Source organism: Eptatretus burgeri, chromosome 2 (genome assembly GCF_056783735.1).
Source record: "Eptatretus burgeri isolate ZD-2024b chromosome 2, Ebu_testis_v1, whole genome shotgun sequence".
Taxonomy (NCBI): domain Eukaryota; kingdom Metazoa; phylum Chordata; class Myxini; order Myxiniformes; family Myxinidae; genus Eptatretus; species Eptatretus burgeri.
This window is the reverse complement of record NC_140962.1, coordinates 117,589,809-117,607,438: the sequence shown is the minus strand read 5'-3', so window position 1 is coordinate 117,607,438 and position 17,630 is coordinate 117,589,809. Positions and strand designations below refer to the sequence as shown.

The window sequence follows — 17,630 nt, the reverse complement described above, 5'->3', positions numbered from 1 at the left end:
ATGTTGATCTTTTTTTTTCTGTCTCGGTGCTTCTTATTATAAATTGACCCCGAGCCAAATTTTTACAAGGTTGAGACGTGACGTGGACAGAACATGTTTTTATTTCATTATTTCTGTCAAGCAAGCAGTTTCTATTTTACTCCCAAAGACATGAACAACAAAAAAGCATTCTTTCTTCATTTTGTGCATTCTTTCTTAAAAATAAATAAATAAATAAATAAATATAAATAAGCATCTCCACCCTTGCATCGCACCTTTGTGACTCATTTTCTCTCGTCTCACGGCAGTTTAAGATTTTTTTTTTTCAAAAAACTAGTTTGCAAACAAATTCCACAGGAAACTTTTACAACGCAGAACATCTGCACCTGTGTTGAGGTTTCAACTATAGTGGGGAAACTTAGCATAACAATTGTGCGTTTTGTGAGGAAAGCACCAAATTTGGCACACTAGTAGCCTATCATATTATGAACAGATTTGGATATTGGGCCATCTCAAATTCAGCCGTTGATGGCTGTGGCAGCCATTTTCCACTGCCATCAAAAATTTTAAGATGGCCCAATATCCAAATCTGTTCATAATATGATAGGCTACTAGTGTGCCAAATTTGGTGCTTTCCTCACAAAACGCACAATTGTTATGCTATATTTAGCTAAGTTGCCCCACTACTAGTCAGCAGTGCATTCTGAACTGACTCTTGCATTCCTGTGTCTTATTTAACCAGCAACAAGAGCAAGACCCCACGAACCTGTACTTGTCAAACCTGCCACCATCTGTGGATGAACAGGAGCTCGAGAATCTCCTGAAGCCATTCGGCCACGTGGTCTCGACTCGCATCCTCCGAGACTCCAATGGCACCAGCCGTGGTGTTGGCTTTGCTCGGTTGGTGAATTTTTACTTTTTTGCCATTGTTTTCTGCAACAATAATTCTTCATTGCAATAGCACGACTGATGAACGCCATGTAATGACCCTTGACCTAAAAACCTTCAACTGCCATTAAGAGCAAAATTATCATTTTACACACTACATCCCAATCATGTCCTTGATATTACATGTATATATATGTATATATATATATATATATATATATATATATATATATATATATATATATTTTTTTTTTTTTTTTTACACACACACACACACACACACACACACACACACACACACACACACACACACACACACACACACACACACACACACACACACAGAACACGTTCCTCTACCATTGATGTGAGCACCGTTCGATGTTTGGCAAAGTGTTTCAAGAGCGGGGAAACTGATATTGAAGATGAGCCGAGCTCGAAGTGGTCAGCCTGCTTCCGCAGGGACGCCGGAAAACAAGAGTCGGAACTTTGCGCTCGTTAAAGTGCATTGCAGTTGACGGAGACTGTATGGAAAAATAACTTCATATCTTCCACATAAGTATTTGCATTTTCCCTGTAATTTTCAATACTTCGCCACCGAAGGTGGACGGAGATTATATTATCACCTGTCTGTTTGGTTTTTTTTTTTGTTTGTGAGCAGGATATTTCAAAACGTTGTCGATGGATTCGGACAAAATTTGGTGGACAGGTTTGGCGTGGGATGAGGAAGAATTGCTTATATTTTGATGAAAATCCAGATCCGGATATGAGAATTTTTCAAGTGACTCTTCACCACTGACAGATAGGGCCAAATATGATATGCAGCACGATATCTCAAAAATGTATGGACAGATTTGGGCGAAACTTTGGCGGACAGATTAGGTGTATGACAAGGACAACTTGGTTCAATTTTGGAGTAGATCCGAATCTGGATCTGGATCCAATTTTTAAAAAATATTTCCTAAGTGATTCTTCATTGAGAGAGGGGGCCAAAAACAAGAAAATACATATATATATATATATATATATATATATATATATATATATATATATATATATATGTACATATATATATGCCTGGTGTTAGCTTAATGGTTAGGGTGGTGGGCTTGGGATGCAATGGGGACCCATCCAGGATTGTACCCAATAGCCGAAACTGCTTAGGCAGCACCAATACTCTGCACAGAGTATGGTCTCAATGGATGGATATACATACATATACATGTACATACATATTTGAAGGGGCTTCCTGGCGGGGGAGAGAGGATACCCAGCGCTGTCTTGCTGGGTGAGCTATTCCGGCGGTGGTTTTGGGACGTGTTAGACATAGAAAATCTGTGGAGTTATTGGCCTCATCGTGGTTATCTTCTGCCATTGGGCTGGTGGCAGCACCGCCTGACCCCACATCCAAATATACACTTTATAGCAGCCTTTGGCCTCAAAAACAGACATCAAGGCCAACGTATTGTGGCTTAAATCTTTACCCCGTTCTGAAGTACCTACACGTTAAATTTGGAGTCTCTCTGTGCTACGGGTTTGGCCGTAAAACAATATTATACACAAAAAAAGCACAAACAAACACAAAAAAACATGAAAATATTGATTTGTTGTGTTTGGATAAGACAACGACTGCAAATTTGTATATTAAAATATTAATTTATCCTTTCAGATGCTCATGTGCTGAGTATTTAAATATATTTTTGTTATTTGAATCTTTCTGTGTCTATAGTGCCATGGGGAAGATAGATTTGACAGGTAGACATATTTTGGATTGAATGGTTGGGAATATTGGAGGATTGAACCATTTGCTTCATGACATCCATACTATTTCTCAAATCTAATAAGTGTTCATGGGAACTATCATCTGGTCTTCCCCCCTGCCGAGGCTCATAGAAGATAGAAGATTTAGAACACAAAATAAAACACAGGAGGTTAATAAGCTGGACACAAGCTCAAATATAACAGGTAGAGGGCTGAAAGAGCAGGAAGGAAAACCTGGGGATGAAAAAGCAATGGAACAAAACCAGAAAGGTGGATGGAAGAGATGGGGAAAAAAACAATACAGTGAACCCGAAAATGTCGTGGGGGTTACGTTCCTGGAAAATTCCGTGATCCTGAAAACCGCAATAGTTAAAACCAAAGGTCAATGGAAAAGGGCATTCGGTTCCTGGCCTCCGAGAAAATACAGAGGAAGGTGAGCAGCAGCCAAAAATAAACACGTCACAATCGGAAAAAGATTGGTCAATGCGTGTCTGAGAAAAGGTTGAGGACGTGTTCAACGCCGGGTTTTTGTTGTTTTTTTTTACAACTAAAATGGCCGCCAGTTGGCCATCTTGGATCTGATGTCAAAATGATATGACATGCATATTTACACCATCATGTGTTGTCTTTGTGCCAAGTACGGATAAAATCGATCCGTACGTGTCTGAGATATGGTTGCGGACACGTGCACAGACATGGAAATCGAGACCATATCCATCAGGTGCCGTTTCGGACTACGTCCAACTGTGGCTAATAAGGATGTAAAATAAATATAAAGCACGGTAACATTGAAATATACATTTAAATACAGTAAATCCAGTGTAAAACTAGAAGGGCACTCGGCAGAGCACGTACCTCCACCATGTAATGCCTGATCCACGAGAACATATCGGGCCCGACACATTTTTGAAACATCATGCTGTACAATACTCTCGTTTTTGGCCCCATCTCTCAACGGTGAAGAATCTCTTTAAAAATTAAATAATTCTCGTATCCAGATCCGGATTCGGATCTTCACCAAAATTGAATGAATTCCGCCTTGTCACACACCCAACGTGTACACAAAATTTCATCCAGATCCATCTGCAACTTTTTGAGATATCCTGTGCACACAAACAATCAGACAAACAGACAGACAGGGGTGAAAACATAACCTCCTTCACCTTCGGTGGTGGAGGTAATCAACAAAAACACAAGAGTTACCTTTTTAATTTATTCCAAAACACCAAGGTGGGTGAGGGTAAGAATATTACGTTCTCTGCCATAAATATAAACCACATGACTTAGCTGTGGATGTTGATGATGATGATGATGATGATGATGATGATGATGATGATGATGATGATGATGCTGCTGCTGTTGGAGTGGGGAGTGGGGAGTGGGCAGCAGGATTCAGCAATCGGAAGAGCAACATTGGCTTTATGACAAAGTTGCCTGCTGAATTTCCACGTAGGAGAAGTGTAAGATAATCCTTAGCCACCTTGAGCCTCGGAGCTGAACTTTCCTGCTTGAACAGGAAGGTCGGAGATGGCATCTCCTTCCACAATAAGTCTGTCTCGTCGGCATTAAAGACCTGTTCTGACATAAATCCCTTCGCCTCGATTAGTTTCATGAGCTGCGCAAGGTACTTCTCCGTGCGGTCAGCTGATGCTGCTTCCCCTCCTAAATTTACATGATTGAGGGTGAATCATCTTTTGAAGTTCTCAAACCAGCCCATGCTGCTGTGGAACTTGTGCGCATCCATGTTTGAACTCGAGTCTTCGGCCCCAGGTGCCTCGTGGAAAGGTTGGTAAATGCGCAATGATTTCTCCCGTATCACCAGTCCCGCTCAAAGGCACATTTTTCTTTGTTTGGTCCTCGATCCAAACATTAAAGAGCTTTTTTTTCATCCTTTCATTATCAGGATCACGGCCTTCACGGGACTGGAAGACACTTTTTCGCTTTAAGTGCTGGCGGAAACACTTGCACGGATATTTGACTCACTTTTACTGACATACCGCGCAGTCAATTCATCTATTCCATAATGGCGGGCATCCCACAGATAGCGCACTTTTACCTCCAGCTAACCGATCTAACAAATCATTTAAATTTGTCCATCGCTTTACATTTCAGCACCATTATTAACAGTGTGCAAGAAACAAAAAAAAGGCTCATAATGCAAGATAATCGTACGCACGGACGCAAACGATAACTCATCTCGGCTCAAAAACCACGATCGGTCGAAATGAAGTCCCGCGATAACCAAATCAGAGCACAAGAGGTTGCCTGCAATCGGTCAATACCTGCAATAGTCAAACCCACAATATTTAAGGGTTTGCTGTGTACTTGGAAAGGAATGGGTGGGATTTGGGGTGTGTAATAAAGGGTAGTTACAGATGATTACACGTGGGGAATGACGTGAGGAGAAGGTTAGCTACCCAGCTGTGGATTAAAGAGTTTCACGAGAAGTGGGTCGATGTCAGAATCCATGCAGCCTGGATAAACTTACGCTGGGGTGCTGGGAAGTGTCGAGCAGGACAAAGCATGGAAAGGGCAGAGGGTACATTACCAGCTCGAAGGAAGTCGAAGACAGAGGGGACACCATCCTCTCTGTGATGTAGAGAATTTCAGCTTGGACGTGGAATATTCCGATGACTTTGTGTGCCTTGGTCTCAGCATCAAGATGTGAAAGGAGTGATGCGCAGGAACGCCAGGCGAAACTGGAGAGCAGCACTCCACTGAACTGCGGACGAAGGCCTTGTAGGTCGTTGAACTTCAGTTTGCCATGGAAAGATTTGGCATAAGATGGGAGGATTCCCAGTTTGGCGGATTGCTTTGGAGGTCATCTTTGTACTTCGTTTGCCCAAGAGAGATTGTGGCTGATGGTAAGGACGTTGGTGCAGAGCATGTCAGTGCAGTATAATGTTCGGTGTAGTGCACTCAACTGGTGAGTAATTTGAACTGACCCTGTTGGTCCTCAAATCGAGGTGGCTTTGAGAAAGGCACAGGTGTCGCAGCACTTTGTGAACATTTAATAAGTTATCGGTTGTACGTCAAAAGGTAATGTTCCTTTATCCAGGGAATTTTGAAAATTCTTGTCATGTCCATAAATGTATGAGGCGGTTATGGGGATAAATCAAGGCAGTTTCAGCTTGAAGTTTCTCTGAACGATTGCCTTGATCGAGAGGTTACTGGGATAGTGAGTCAATGTAAATGGATTTTTTTTTGTCTTCAGCCATTGGCTCAGAAGGTTCGAAGAATGTATTTCTATCAACGTTGTGGGCGGCATGGTCCAATGCAGCGGCGACAAATGATCTTGAGATGACGTCTCTCGTCAAAAAATTAACATATATTCTCAGACTTTGAGTTGAAGTTTGAATCATCGCTGAACAAATTGGTGGAGCCAAAGAAATTGAGAATGTGGAATAGACCTTTTAAAGTTGGCAGGATGAGAGGATGAATATAACGGATAACTGCGCGAATGAACAGCGGTGGCAAGGCTATTGCCTTTGATTATGGCATTCAGTTCTATAAAGGTGACCGGAATATCTGAAATCACCCGTGTGAAATCACGGGCAGCATGAAAGGAAATGACAAAATCAATGAACTTGCCTAAACACTTGTCTGCTGCAAGATATTGAACCCATGCACTCGTCTATAAATAGAGGCCAAAAGATTCTGGTGTATGACCATCTTGCTGATCCAAAGTTTATTCCTCTCCGCAGTATGACCAACAGAAGGATCCATTTAGCTCTGACCCATTTTAGGACCCAAGACCATCCCGTATCCCATTGGTTTGCTTGTGGGAATTCACCAGCAACCAAAAGCACTTCAGAAACCGAAGAAGTTCAGTTCAACAAAATGGAGTTTCAATGATGGGGTCTTTGATAGCAAAGCAAACCCCCCAAAAAATGTTTGAATGCCTAATGCCTCTTGTTGCTGGGAATGACAGTGCACAGAGAGGTAATATATATCGTGAATCCGACCGCTACTCATATTTCTCTATTTTGCCCTGACGAAGGGCTCCCGCACATTAGACATTAATCCCGCACATCAGACATTAATGTCTGACGTCTATTAATGCTCTCTTAGCTACCCTTAATTTATGAAATCCATTGTTTATGTTGTTCGTCGAGGCGAAACAACATTAAGCTTGGCAGAATCTAGCATTCTGTTGTTTCATGATGCTGAAATCAATCCGTTGAAATCGAAAACATTCCATGCACGTCCATATCCAAGTTAACATTTATTAACTTATTCGCAATGACCTTTAAGCAATCTCCCTGCTTGCTGTCGAGACGGCTGGCTTATCCTTTTTGAAACGACGGAGTGCTCCACGATATGGTGCCCTCTGCTCACACTGGACCAAACGTTGATTATATTTTGTTTTATTACTCGGGGAGCAAATCCCTGAATGGACGGCTCACACGTGAGAATGCTACTTCTCTGAGCTATTTTAATAACTGATGAAGATGAACTTCAAATACATCGCTGATGAAGATGACCTTATGTTCTTGTGCTGAAGTGTTGCATCAAGCTTGGGAAGTTTTAAGTCCACCAGGAAGCAGAGAAATTGGAATAAAGTTTTCAACATAATCCCCAAAAAAACAAAACATCGTCGGCTCAGGTGTTGCAAACTCTCAGGTGTTGCAAGTGTCCTTTTTTTTTCCAGTCGAATTTTCCATCAAGAAGTCTCAAACCTCCAACACGACATCCTTAACGGCATCGCTTGGCCCCAGAGGTTTGTTTTCTTCTTGGAAGAAATGTAAATTTCTCAGAGTTAAGCAATTGGGAGAATATTGTGGATGAAAGTAGCACTTAAAATCTTCAATCCCTTGGAACTGCCTTCTCAACATTGGAGGTGTAAGTAGGTGTGTCTTCCTGCAGGAGAACTCATTTCTGGATATACAATGGGGTGCAAAAGTATGGCTCCACTTAAATCGATGCCAAGTTTTCTCAGATCACGATTTCAAACACGAATTTGTCATAATATTTATAATATGCATCCACATGGAAATATTATTTAATTTGTTACAGTCACTTTGTTGACAGGAATACTGAGGGGGGGCAGAGAGAGGGGAGGGAGAGAGGGAGAGAGAGTGGGGGGGAGGTGGGCAAGGGAGAGGTGAGAGAGGTGGGGAAGGGGGAGAGAGAGAGAGAGGGGAGAGAGGTGAGGGAGAGAGAGAGAGGTGAGGGGGAGAGAGAAGTGAGGGAGAGAGAGAGGTGAGGGGAGAGAGAGGTGAGGGGAGAGAGAGGTGAGGGGAGAGAGAGGTGAGGGGAGAGAGAGGTGAGGGGAGAGAGAGATGAGGGGGAGAGAGAGAGGGGTGAGGGGGAAAAGAGAGAGAGGGAGAGAAAGAGGTGAGGGGGAGAGAGAGAAAGAGGTGAGGGGAGAGAGAGGTGTGGGAGAGAGAGAGAGAGAGGGGTGAGGGAGAGATAGAGGTGAGGGGGGGAGAGAGAGGTGAGGGAGAGAAAGAGGTGAGGGGGAGAGTGGTGAGGGAGAGAGTGGTGAGGGAGAGTGGTGAGGGAGAGAGTGGTGAGGGGGAGAGTGGTGAGGGAGAGAGTGGTGAGGGAGAGAGTGAGTGGTGAGGGAGAGAGAGAGAGAGAGAGAGAGAGAGAGAGAGAGAGAGAGAGAGAGAGAGAGAGAGAGAGAGAGAGAGAGAGAGAGAGAGAGAGAGAGAGAGAGAGAGAGAGAGAGAGGTGAGGGGGCAGAGAGAGAGAGAGAGAGGGGGAGAGAGAGATCTGAGGGGGAGAGAGAGAGGTGAGGGGGAGAGAGAGAGGAGAGGGGTGGGAGAGGGGTCGAGAGGGAGGAGGAGGGGAGAGGGGAGGGGAGAGAGAGGTGAGGGGAGAGAGTGGGGTGAGGAAGAGAGAGATGTGAGGGGAGAGAGAAAGAGGTGATGGTGAGCAGGGAGAGAGAGAGGAGGGGGTGAGGTGAGAGAGAGGAGGGGGGGAGGGAGAGAGAGGTGAGGGAGGGAGAGAGAGTGGGGGAAGGAGAGAGAGAGAGTGGGGGGGAGTCCTGTCGCAGTCAACGTGTTGGCCCTTAATGGAGTTCTCATCCCCTCTTCCTGTCCAGGCTGGAGTTCCTCAAGGTAGCGTTCTGGGCCCTGTTCTTTTTCTGGTTTTCATCAATGATCTCTCGGACTCTCTGGAAAATCCTCTATTTATCTTTGCCGACGACTCCACCCTCTGCCGTACCATCTGCCATCCCTCAGATCGGCAAGCAGCAGCTCCTTCATTCTCTGCAGATCTGGATAACATCACAAACTGGTCCAACATGTGGAACATGTCTTTCAATCCTGACAAATCTCACACTCTCACTATGTCTCAATGAATGGACTGTCTGGAAACCTCTCCCATCCACCTTCTCAACAATCCTCTTGAAGAAGTCCTTTCATTCAAGCTTCTGGGTCTCACTATCTGCCATGATCTTTCCTAGGAAAGCCACATCTCCAACCTGGCCTCCAAAGCCAGTCGCAGACTGGGAATCCTCCGTCGTGTAAAGTCCTTCCTCGACCCACCTGAGCTCCTAACCACTTGCAGAGCTTTCATCCAAAGCCTGATGGAGTACTGCTCTCCCCTCTGGGCTGGTGCTCCTACCTCCCACTTTTCTCGGCTTCACGCTGTGGAAATCAAGGCATTTGAGATCATTGGCATCTCCCGCGGCGTGGCTGAGTCTTTGGGCCTCTCACTCAATCACCGCAGGTTGGTCGGTGGTCTTTCTGTCTTCTACCATCTCCTCTCCGGCCTCACCCCACCCCCCTGCTGTGTCTGAGATATGTCCCCCCCCCCCATATTTCTTCAGGGCGCTCAAGGTCTGCCAGCCACCCCCTTCTGGTAAAACTACCAAAATCAAGAATCACTGCTCACCTTCACTCTTTCATTCCTCTTTTTCCCCACTTTTGGAACAAACTCTCACACTCTCTTCAATCCCACTCTTCCCTCTAGGTCTTCAAAACAGTTGTTCACCACCATCTCTTATCTCCCCCCATCCAAAACCATGATCTTTTCTACCCCTGCAAATACACCCCAAACCCTCTTCCTTTAAATTCCCTGCTTTCATTCCTGAAAGTCCTTGTCATGTGAGGACCTGAAAGTCCCTGTCGTGTCCATCTTGTTTTGCCGGTGTACCCCGCCCTATCCCTCTCTCTTCCACAGATCTCCTCATATCTCTGTTCCACACTGTTTTTCCTTCCCTCTCCTGCCCCTCTTGTCTCCTGCTCCCCTTGTTGTACATTTCTGTGTGTTAGCTCTCATACGAGGCTCGACGGTGCTCACCGCCATTGGACTCTGGATAACATTCAAAGCCAACTCCAGCAGATAGAGAAAACATGTTACCGAAGAAACATTTACCTTTAAAATTGCTGCACCTGTCATGTTCAACCTTCTCAGTGATCTGAGTTTCCTGTAAGAGGATCACATGATCACATCAACTTGCTTCCGTTGGAATAAATTATTCACTTGGGTCTGGCAGATGGGGTCACCACTACCACCATTTATATTAATTGTTGCAACAGTGAGTGTTTTCATTATTTGGTAGTAGATTTGTTTGAATCTGAAAATACTCAGCCCCTTCCTTTGTTATAACTTTTTTAAGTCAATGAAACTTTGACTTTGTGAGGTTTTGTTCTTCGGAGTTTTTTTGTGGCATGTTTTGCAGTCTGAATAAAGGGAGCCAGATCAGGAAAGTGATCAATGATTACAACATTCCGTTGTCCACAAGTTTCATTTCGAAACGAGACAACAATGTGTGGAGGGATTTGGGGCTGATCTGCCATCAGCTGTGACAAAACAGTCATGTCCATCTCCTCATCTGATTCTGCTAAATCAGACATTGTTCCACTGGGGTCCGTGGAACCCTGGGTCCGGGTCCACTGGGGTCCGGGTCTGTACTCTCAGCCGGTTTTGTCTGTACTCTCAACAGTTAATCCAGTATCCAGGGGGTACCCAGAGTGTTGGGTTTGGGAAACATCAGCACACTGCCCACCATCTTCCTCAAAAACATTAATATCTTTGATTCCACACTCCTGTGGCTTCACATTTATACATTCATTTACTAAATGGGTGTAATTATCTTGGGCCACAGTTTGCTCGGTTTCACGTCCTTGGATCGATGGAGTATCATTCACGGATCCATTAACACCTTTAATTAAATCATCGACCTCATCCGTGTGAGTCATGGATGCACACTCTTGGACAGTTTGAGAAACCCTTACACTTCTCCAGTGGATCCGTTTCATTCGTTTGTTCAACATTCTGCGAAGGGATTCCAGCAGAAACCTGGATAGTGTTTGCAGTGAAGGTCTCCATATCGAGCACAACCTTTTTAACAGCACCAGATGAGTCATCGGGAGCTCTTCGTTTACTCGTAGCCGATTTAAGTTCTGTATCCATGACAACATTTTGATGAGAAAAAGTAATATCATTATTAGTTATATCGCTAGTTTCCTCATCATTAGGAACGTTACTTGGTGGAGTTGCGGTAACCTTGCGTGGATTTGATAATTTGTGTCCTCAGAATTAATTTTAAATGAGATGTTGAGTCCCGCATTGTCCCCACGGTCTGGTAGGACCATGTAAACCTGCCTTCGGAAACTCATTACATGTTTTACACGTTCGTTCCGACAACCGAGAGGAATCGTAGACATTCTGGAAACCATTTTCCCATAACTGGATAACACGGACATGATCTAATCTTATCATGAGATATGAAAGGCGGAACAGTTGATATGACAACTCTAGTCGCGAGAGTTAACATCGGCGACGCCATCATGAAGTGACCGCTGTGGTTATTCCCGTGCTCACAACCTCATCGACCAGTGCATCATTGGAAAGAAAAACAACCACTTTCTGCTTCATGCATGATGCAGCACGGATATTTTCAACACCAATAATATTCCCAACTGCGAGGATAATGTCCTCGACAGGAACTCCTTCAGGAGGCACGCACACAAACACATGCTTCCGCATTAATCCCTGAACGCCTCACATTGAGAGCGTGCGTTCACCATGCTGGTGATCTTTTCACACCCTTCTTGTCTGACATGGACAAGAAGGTATCAAACCAAAATATGTCAAACTAAAATAAATAACAAAAATTAATTATAAACAAACAGCTTTACAAAGCGTGAGCAAAGCGGGTAGACCACGCCTAGAATGGATCCTCTGTCAATCCTCTCTCTCATCGAAGACAAAGGTGTAGAAAAGTGAAAAACAAAAACATCAAAAGCACATAGGATGGAAAAGGATGGGGGGGGGAGGGTGGTGGCAGGAAAAAAGGAAAACACACTGATAATTCACCATAATACAGGGCTGCTGCATGCAGCAGCCATTATGCTACAACCAACTCACAAATGGCCAGCAGGGGGTGAGAGAGAGAGAGAGAGAGAGAGAGAGAGAGAGAGAGAGAGAGAGAGAGAGAGAGAGAGAGAGAGAGAGAGAGAGAGAGAGAGAGAGAGAGAGAGAGAGAGAGAGAGAGAGAGAGAGAGAGAGAGAGAGAGAAGGGAGGGTAGGGGGAGAGTCAGGGAGAGGGAGGGAGAGTAGGGGAAGAGAGGGGAGAGAGAAAGAGAGGTGGTGGCAGAGAGAGAGAAGGGAGGGGCGGGGGGAGAGTCGGGGGGAGGGTGGTTTTAGGAAAAAAGGAAAACACTGATAATTCACCATAATACAGGGCAGCTGCATCCAGCAGCCATTATGCTACAACCAACTCACAAATGGCCGGCAGGGGGTGAGAGAGAGGGGGTGATAGAGAGAGAGGGGGTGAGAGAGAGAGAGGGGTGAGGGAGAGGGGGATAGAGAGAGAGAGGGAAGGGAGAGAGAAGGGTGGTGTGGGGGGAGAGACGGGGAAAGGGAGGGAGAGTAGCGGAAGAGAGAGGGGAGGGAGGGGAGAGTCAGGGAAGAGAGGGCGGAAGTAGGGGAAGAGAGAGGGGAGGGAGGGGAGGGAGGGGAGAGTAGTGGTGGAGAGAGAGATCAGGGAAGGTGAGCGAGGAGGAGGGGAGAGTGTATCATGTATCATGATGTATCATACCTAATAAGATGTATCATGGTTAAAAAAAACAAAAACAAAACATGATCCTATCAAGTTTTGATGCGATTAACATTGGGAGGTCATAGGAGTAGCATCATAAACAAACACACAATGTGTCATTCTATTTTACTAGTACGGGCCCGTAGGTGCGGGCCGGTAGGTGCGTGCCCGTAGGTGAGTGCCAGCATGTGCAGCCCTCTCTCGCCTCCTCTCTCTCGCCCCCCTCTCAACCCCTCTCTCGCCCCCTCTCTCTCGTCTCCTCTCTCTCGCCCCCCTCTCTCGCCCCCTCTCTCGCCCCATCTCTCGCCCCCTCTCTCTCGCCCCCTCTCTCCCCCTCCTTTGTCCCGCTCCTCTGTCCCTCCCCTCTCTTGCCCCCCTCTCACGCCCCTCTCTTGCCCTTCTCTCTCCCCCATCCTCTGTCCCCCTCCTCTCTACCTCTCCTCTCTTGCCCCCCTCTCACCTTCTCTCTCTTGCCCTTCTCTCTCTCCCCCTCCTCTCTCCCTTCTCTTGCCCCTCCTCTCACTCCCCTCTCTCGCTCTTCTCTCTCCCACCCTCCTCTCGTCCCTCTCTTTCCCTCCTCTCTCGCCCTTCTCTCTCCCCCTCCTCTCTCCCTTCTCTCTCCCTCCCCTCTCTTGCCACCCCCATCTCACCCCCTATCACCCCTCCCCTCCCCCTTCTCCTATGTCCCTCCTCCTCTCTCTCGCCCCCTTCTCTTCCCCTCTCTCCCCCTCCTCTGTCCCCCTCCTCTCTCCCTCCCCTCTCTTGCCCCCCTCTCACCCCCTCTCTCGCCCTTCTCTCTCACCCCTCTCTCCCCCCTCCTCTTTCCCCCCTCCTCTCTCGCCCCTCTCTCTGAAAATGTATTCACAAATGTCGACCAAGCACAACGATTAATTCCAACCTTGGGAAAAAACAGCTTTCAAACCCTTGGGAAACAGCTGTTTCCTTCTGGAAAATTCAAACCTTGGGATTAACTAATAATTTGAATAATAATCAAACCTTGGGAGTAAATAATTAATAATTAAATCAAAATCAAACCTTGGGATTAATTAATTATTTCAAACCTTGGGAAAGAACAGCTTTCAAACCTTGGGAGACACTTGGGAAACAGCTGAAATGGATGAAGAACGATATCAAACGATTGTGACGTCATACCAAACGAAGAAGAAAAAGAATTGTGACATCAATCGTGCAAAAAAAAAAAAAAAATTAAATAAACATTGATTGTGACGTCATTTGTGATGTCATAGCACCGTGTCCTGTCATTGGTCGACAGATAAATGTCCGTAACTCAGGAACCGCTCGTCCGATCGATATCAAACCTCGAAAAGGCACATCCGCGGGTCCCCGGCAATATTCCTGGCAAGTTTCAATCCGATCGGACCGGTGATCGTCCGGTTATTAATAATTTGGGAAAAAAAATTGGCATGAGAAGGTGGAACGACACCTTCAGCTGCCATTATACACCTTTTCAACACTGAAAAAGCAGTAAAATGGCCATAACTTGGGAACCGCTCGTCCGGTCGATATCAAACCTTAAAAATGCACATCCGCGGGTCCCCGGCAATATTCCTGGCAAGTTTCAATGAGATCGGACCGGCGGTCGTCGAGAAACAGCGGTCGCAGACAGACAGACAGACAGACACACAGATATTGCTGGAATTATAGATAGATATCAAAGATACCATCGCTCCAAGCTCCTAATGAAATGAAATAACATCCTAAATGAAGGCAGTTTGCACAAATAGGTGAAACAATGTGTTGTCGTCCGTGTAAAAAAAATTAAAATCCCACAAGACACCGTGGGGCCCGCACTTTGTACTTTGATCCATCGCCCAGTTATTATATAGTCAGCTAGGATGTATATTTTGTTATGTTTAGCAGAGTAACAGTTTGTGCAGAAGTGACTGAACCCATACACAGACACACTGAGAACAACAAAAATTCAACGTCTTGGTCCATGAACCGTGATCCCTTACCGAAGCGGTTGTTGATACTTTGAGTCCGAGGAGGACTCTTGTTTCACATCCTGAAAGCCGCAAATGGAGATAACCAACGACACACACCGTCTTTTATTATAATTTTTCCCGGTGAATTAACACTGTTCATAGTATGGGGTAGTGCACGTGACTGAATCGTCTATGTAATACCTCATCGTTCACATTACCTCACCACATCATTCACTCGGCACTGCCACATCGTAAAGAGAGTGTATGAACACCGTGGGACCACACAGCGGGTCTCTTTTTAAAATACCACCCGTTGTTCGCAAATGCCACCCATCGCCTCGCTGAAAATGAAGAAGGAAGCATCTTCGTTGCGAGGTGCTGTATACACCATGTGCCAAGACGTATAACAGTGGTGAACAAAGGAGCACTTCAGTAATCTATAATACCAAATGGATTTCCTGCTCTCTTTAAAAAAATCACAGTTCCGCCTTGCAGAGTTGGGAATGCTTCTGGTTCAAATGGCCAAAAATGTTAGGCAGATCCGACGCGCCAATCCCCACGTCTTTAGTCCTTTGAAATCGACGCAATCTGGGTCTGTCATTTAGGATAAAATTTAAAAAGATTGTTCAAATTTTTGGGTTTCCTCCAAGTATTACAGGTCCCAGTAGAGTGACAGACACCCTGTCCTATGGAGGTATGAATTAATGGCAGGGCAGAAGGAGGGAATGACAGCCTTTATCTAATAAATAAATGCGCTTAGTTATACAAATCAGTGATTTCTTAAAATTTTCAGATTTCACTCCAGAATTCGACAGTTATTTAGTCCATGACATCCGATCCTCAAATCCGAAGCCAGATTTTGATTGCAGACTATGCTTTCATAAGTCCATAAGAGGTGATCGTAGTTCCAAGGCAAGTCATTTTTGAGTAGGCCCAAACAAAATGGCGGCTGAAGAACCCAGCGATGTGACAGAGGGTTGACCAAGATGGCACTCTGCTTGTTTTGTCAGGCTTTTTTTTTCCTTTTTTTTGTGTGTTGAGCACCTCCTAAATTATCTTCAAATGGGGTGTTTTAATTAACCCAAACACCCGGTTTTCATTAATGCGCTCCCTTGGAGCTCCCTTTGTGTGCATGCAAAGTTTCAGGCTGCTCGGTTTCATGGTTTTGGAGTTATGGAGGAAACACACACACATACACACACACACACACACACACACACACACACACACACACACACACACACACACACACTCTTACACACTGACTGTCTGATACAAACACTGACATTTATTATTATCGATTATTGATTGATACTTTTATGTGAGCAGTCTGACGATGCTGTGGAGTGCATTATAACACTGTTGGGAAAGATAGACTCAAACGTAATCCATAAACTCATAAAATCAATCCCAAATGGAGTCGAGGATTTTGTCGAGGCAAAAGAGGTTCACATTGATTATATATGTAAAGGCAGATTTGATTTTTCCTGTTTTAATAAGTGTTGTTATATCCTTAGGAGTTCATGGAAATCCCTTAAAAGTGCTTTTTGTTTCATATCCCAATGATTTATTTTGTTATCACTTCTCAATTAATAAATTTCATCCTGGACATACTTTTGCACCCCACTGTGTGTGTGTGTGTGTGTGTGTGTGTGTGTGTGTGTGTGTGTGTGTGTGTGTGTGTGTGTGTGTGTGTGTGTGTGTGTGTGTGTGTGTGTGTGTGTGTGGTGTGTGTGTGTGTGTGTGTGTGTGTGTGTGTGCCTGAGGTTGTGCAGTTGTAGATGATAAGTAAGTGTGAGCCTCCCTTCATGTTTCCTTTCATCACTGATAACCTGACTTTATTTTTGTTTGGCTGAATTTATTTTTTGTTACTCAGTAGAAAAGTTTCTGCAAAACTCACTTGTTTTGCTTAATTAATCTTACCGCTATTTCAAACATCCTGCAAGTAAGCATGAGCAAAAGAACACCATGCACAGGTAACCAAATTGTGCTGTATCGTCAGACGCACATAAAAGTAAGAAATCCTCGTTTTAATGTTGTCAGGATTCCAATGATCAGTTTGATTGAGACCATTAAAAAAAAAAAAAATTAAATACGCAAATCGCGATACAAATTTTAATGGAGAAAACGTAACACAAGTCTAGATCATCGATGATTAAGAATAAATTTACAAACAAAAGGTAAAATCGGTTTTCACGTTTTTTAACATGAAAATAAACCGGCAGTGTGACCACTCCTTGGCTTTTTTCACAAGATCTTGGCTATTATTTGTTCACCTTGGCGTCTTGGTTTTCTATAGGCTTTCTTGGCGTATAGGTTTTCTATTATCATCGCTTTTCCGAAACCTTGTGAATTCTTGGCTTTTTTCATTGGCTCACCTTGGCATTTATAAAAATGAGGAGTGGTCACACTGGTCAGCAGTGGGTGGTTTGGAAGGTGTGCAGTTTAGTAGGTGTACAGGACTGCCGGTTACAGGCTTTATGAAGAACATCGAGTCTTTTGGCAAATACAGGGTCAGGTGTGCCAATGAAGTGTTTGGCAGCTGCAAGTGGAAATATTTAAATCTTTCCAATAAGCGTCATTAAAAAATAAATCTTGCTATAAAGCTCAAAATATTTAAGTTTGAATACTCTGGGCTTAAGTTTATTTTCTTATTTTTCAGCATGGAGTCGACAGAAAAATGTGAGGCAGTAATTCAGCATTTCCATGGAAAGTTCTTACCGGGAATTCCAGGTGAGATCTCAAAACAATACTTTCTCCCTGTTGAGATGTAACATCATGATCTACTGTCAGCACTGTAGTGTACAAGGCTGGAGCTTGCATGCTATCTACACCTTGAAGGTCATGACAAGATGTAGAGCATAGCATTTCTGATGTATTTATTGTGGATGAGGGAGGGGGTGGATAAACTGGGAAAGGATAGGAGACCGAAAGGTAAGAGGAGTGTTGGGTGGGGGTGGGGTGTGGGGGGAGGTTGAGGTTAAAGAGGGAGGTTATGAGGAAATAGGAGAATAGGATTGGATGGGTGAGGGGAGAAACAGGTTGAGAATTTCACCTTT

General features: G+C 44.6%; 1 protein-coding gene across 1 annotated transcript in view; it reads left to right on the top strand.

Annotated features, from left to right (window-relative positions):
- The window catches only part of LOC147032907 (RNA-binding motif, single-stranded-interacting protein 3-like), a 192,516-nt gene that overhangs the window by 107,141 nt on the left and 67,745 nt on the right, over positions 1-17,630 (top strand). The window contains exons 5-6 of the mRNA XM_085870933.1: positions 722-879; positions 17,234-17,304. Coding sequence (XP_085727059.1) covers positions 722-879; positions 17,234-17,304 — 229 coding nt within the window. The remainder of the gene's footprint in view (positions 1-721; positions 880-17,233; positions 17,305-17,630) is intronic.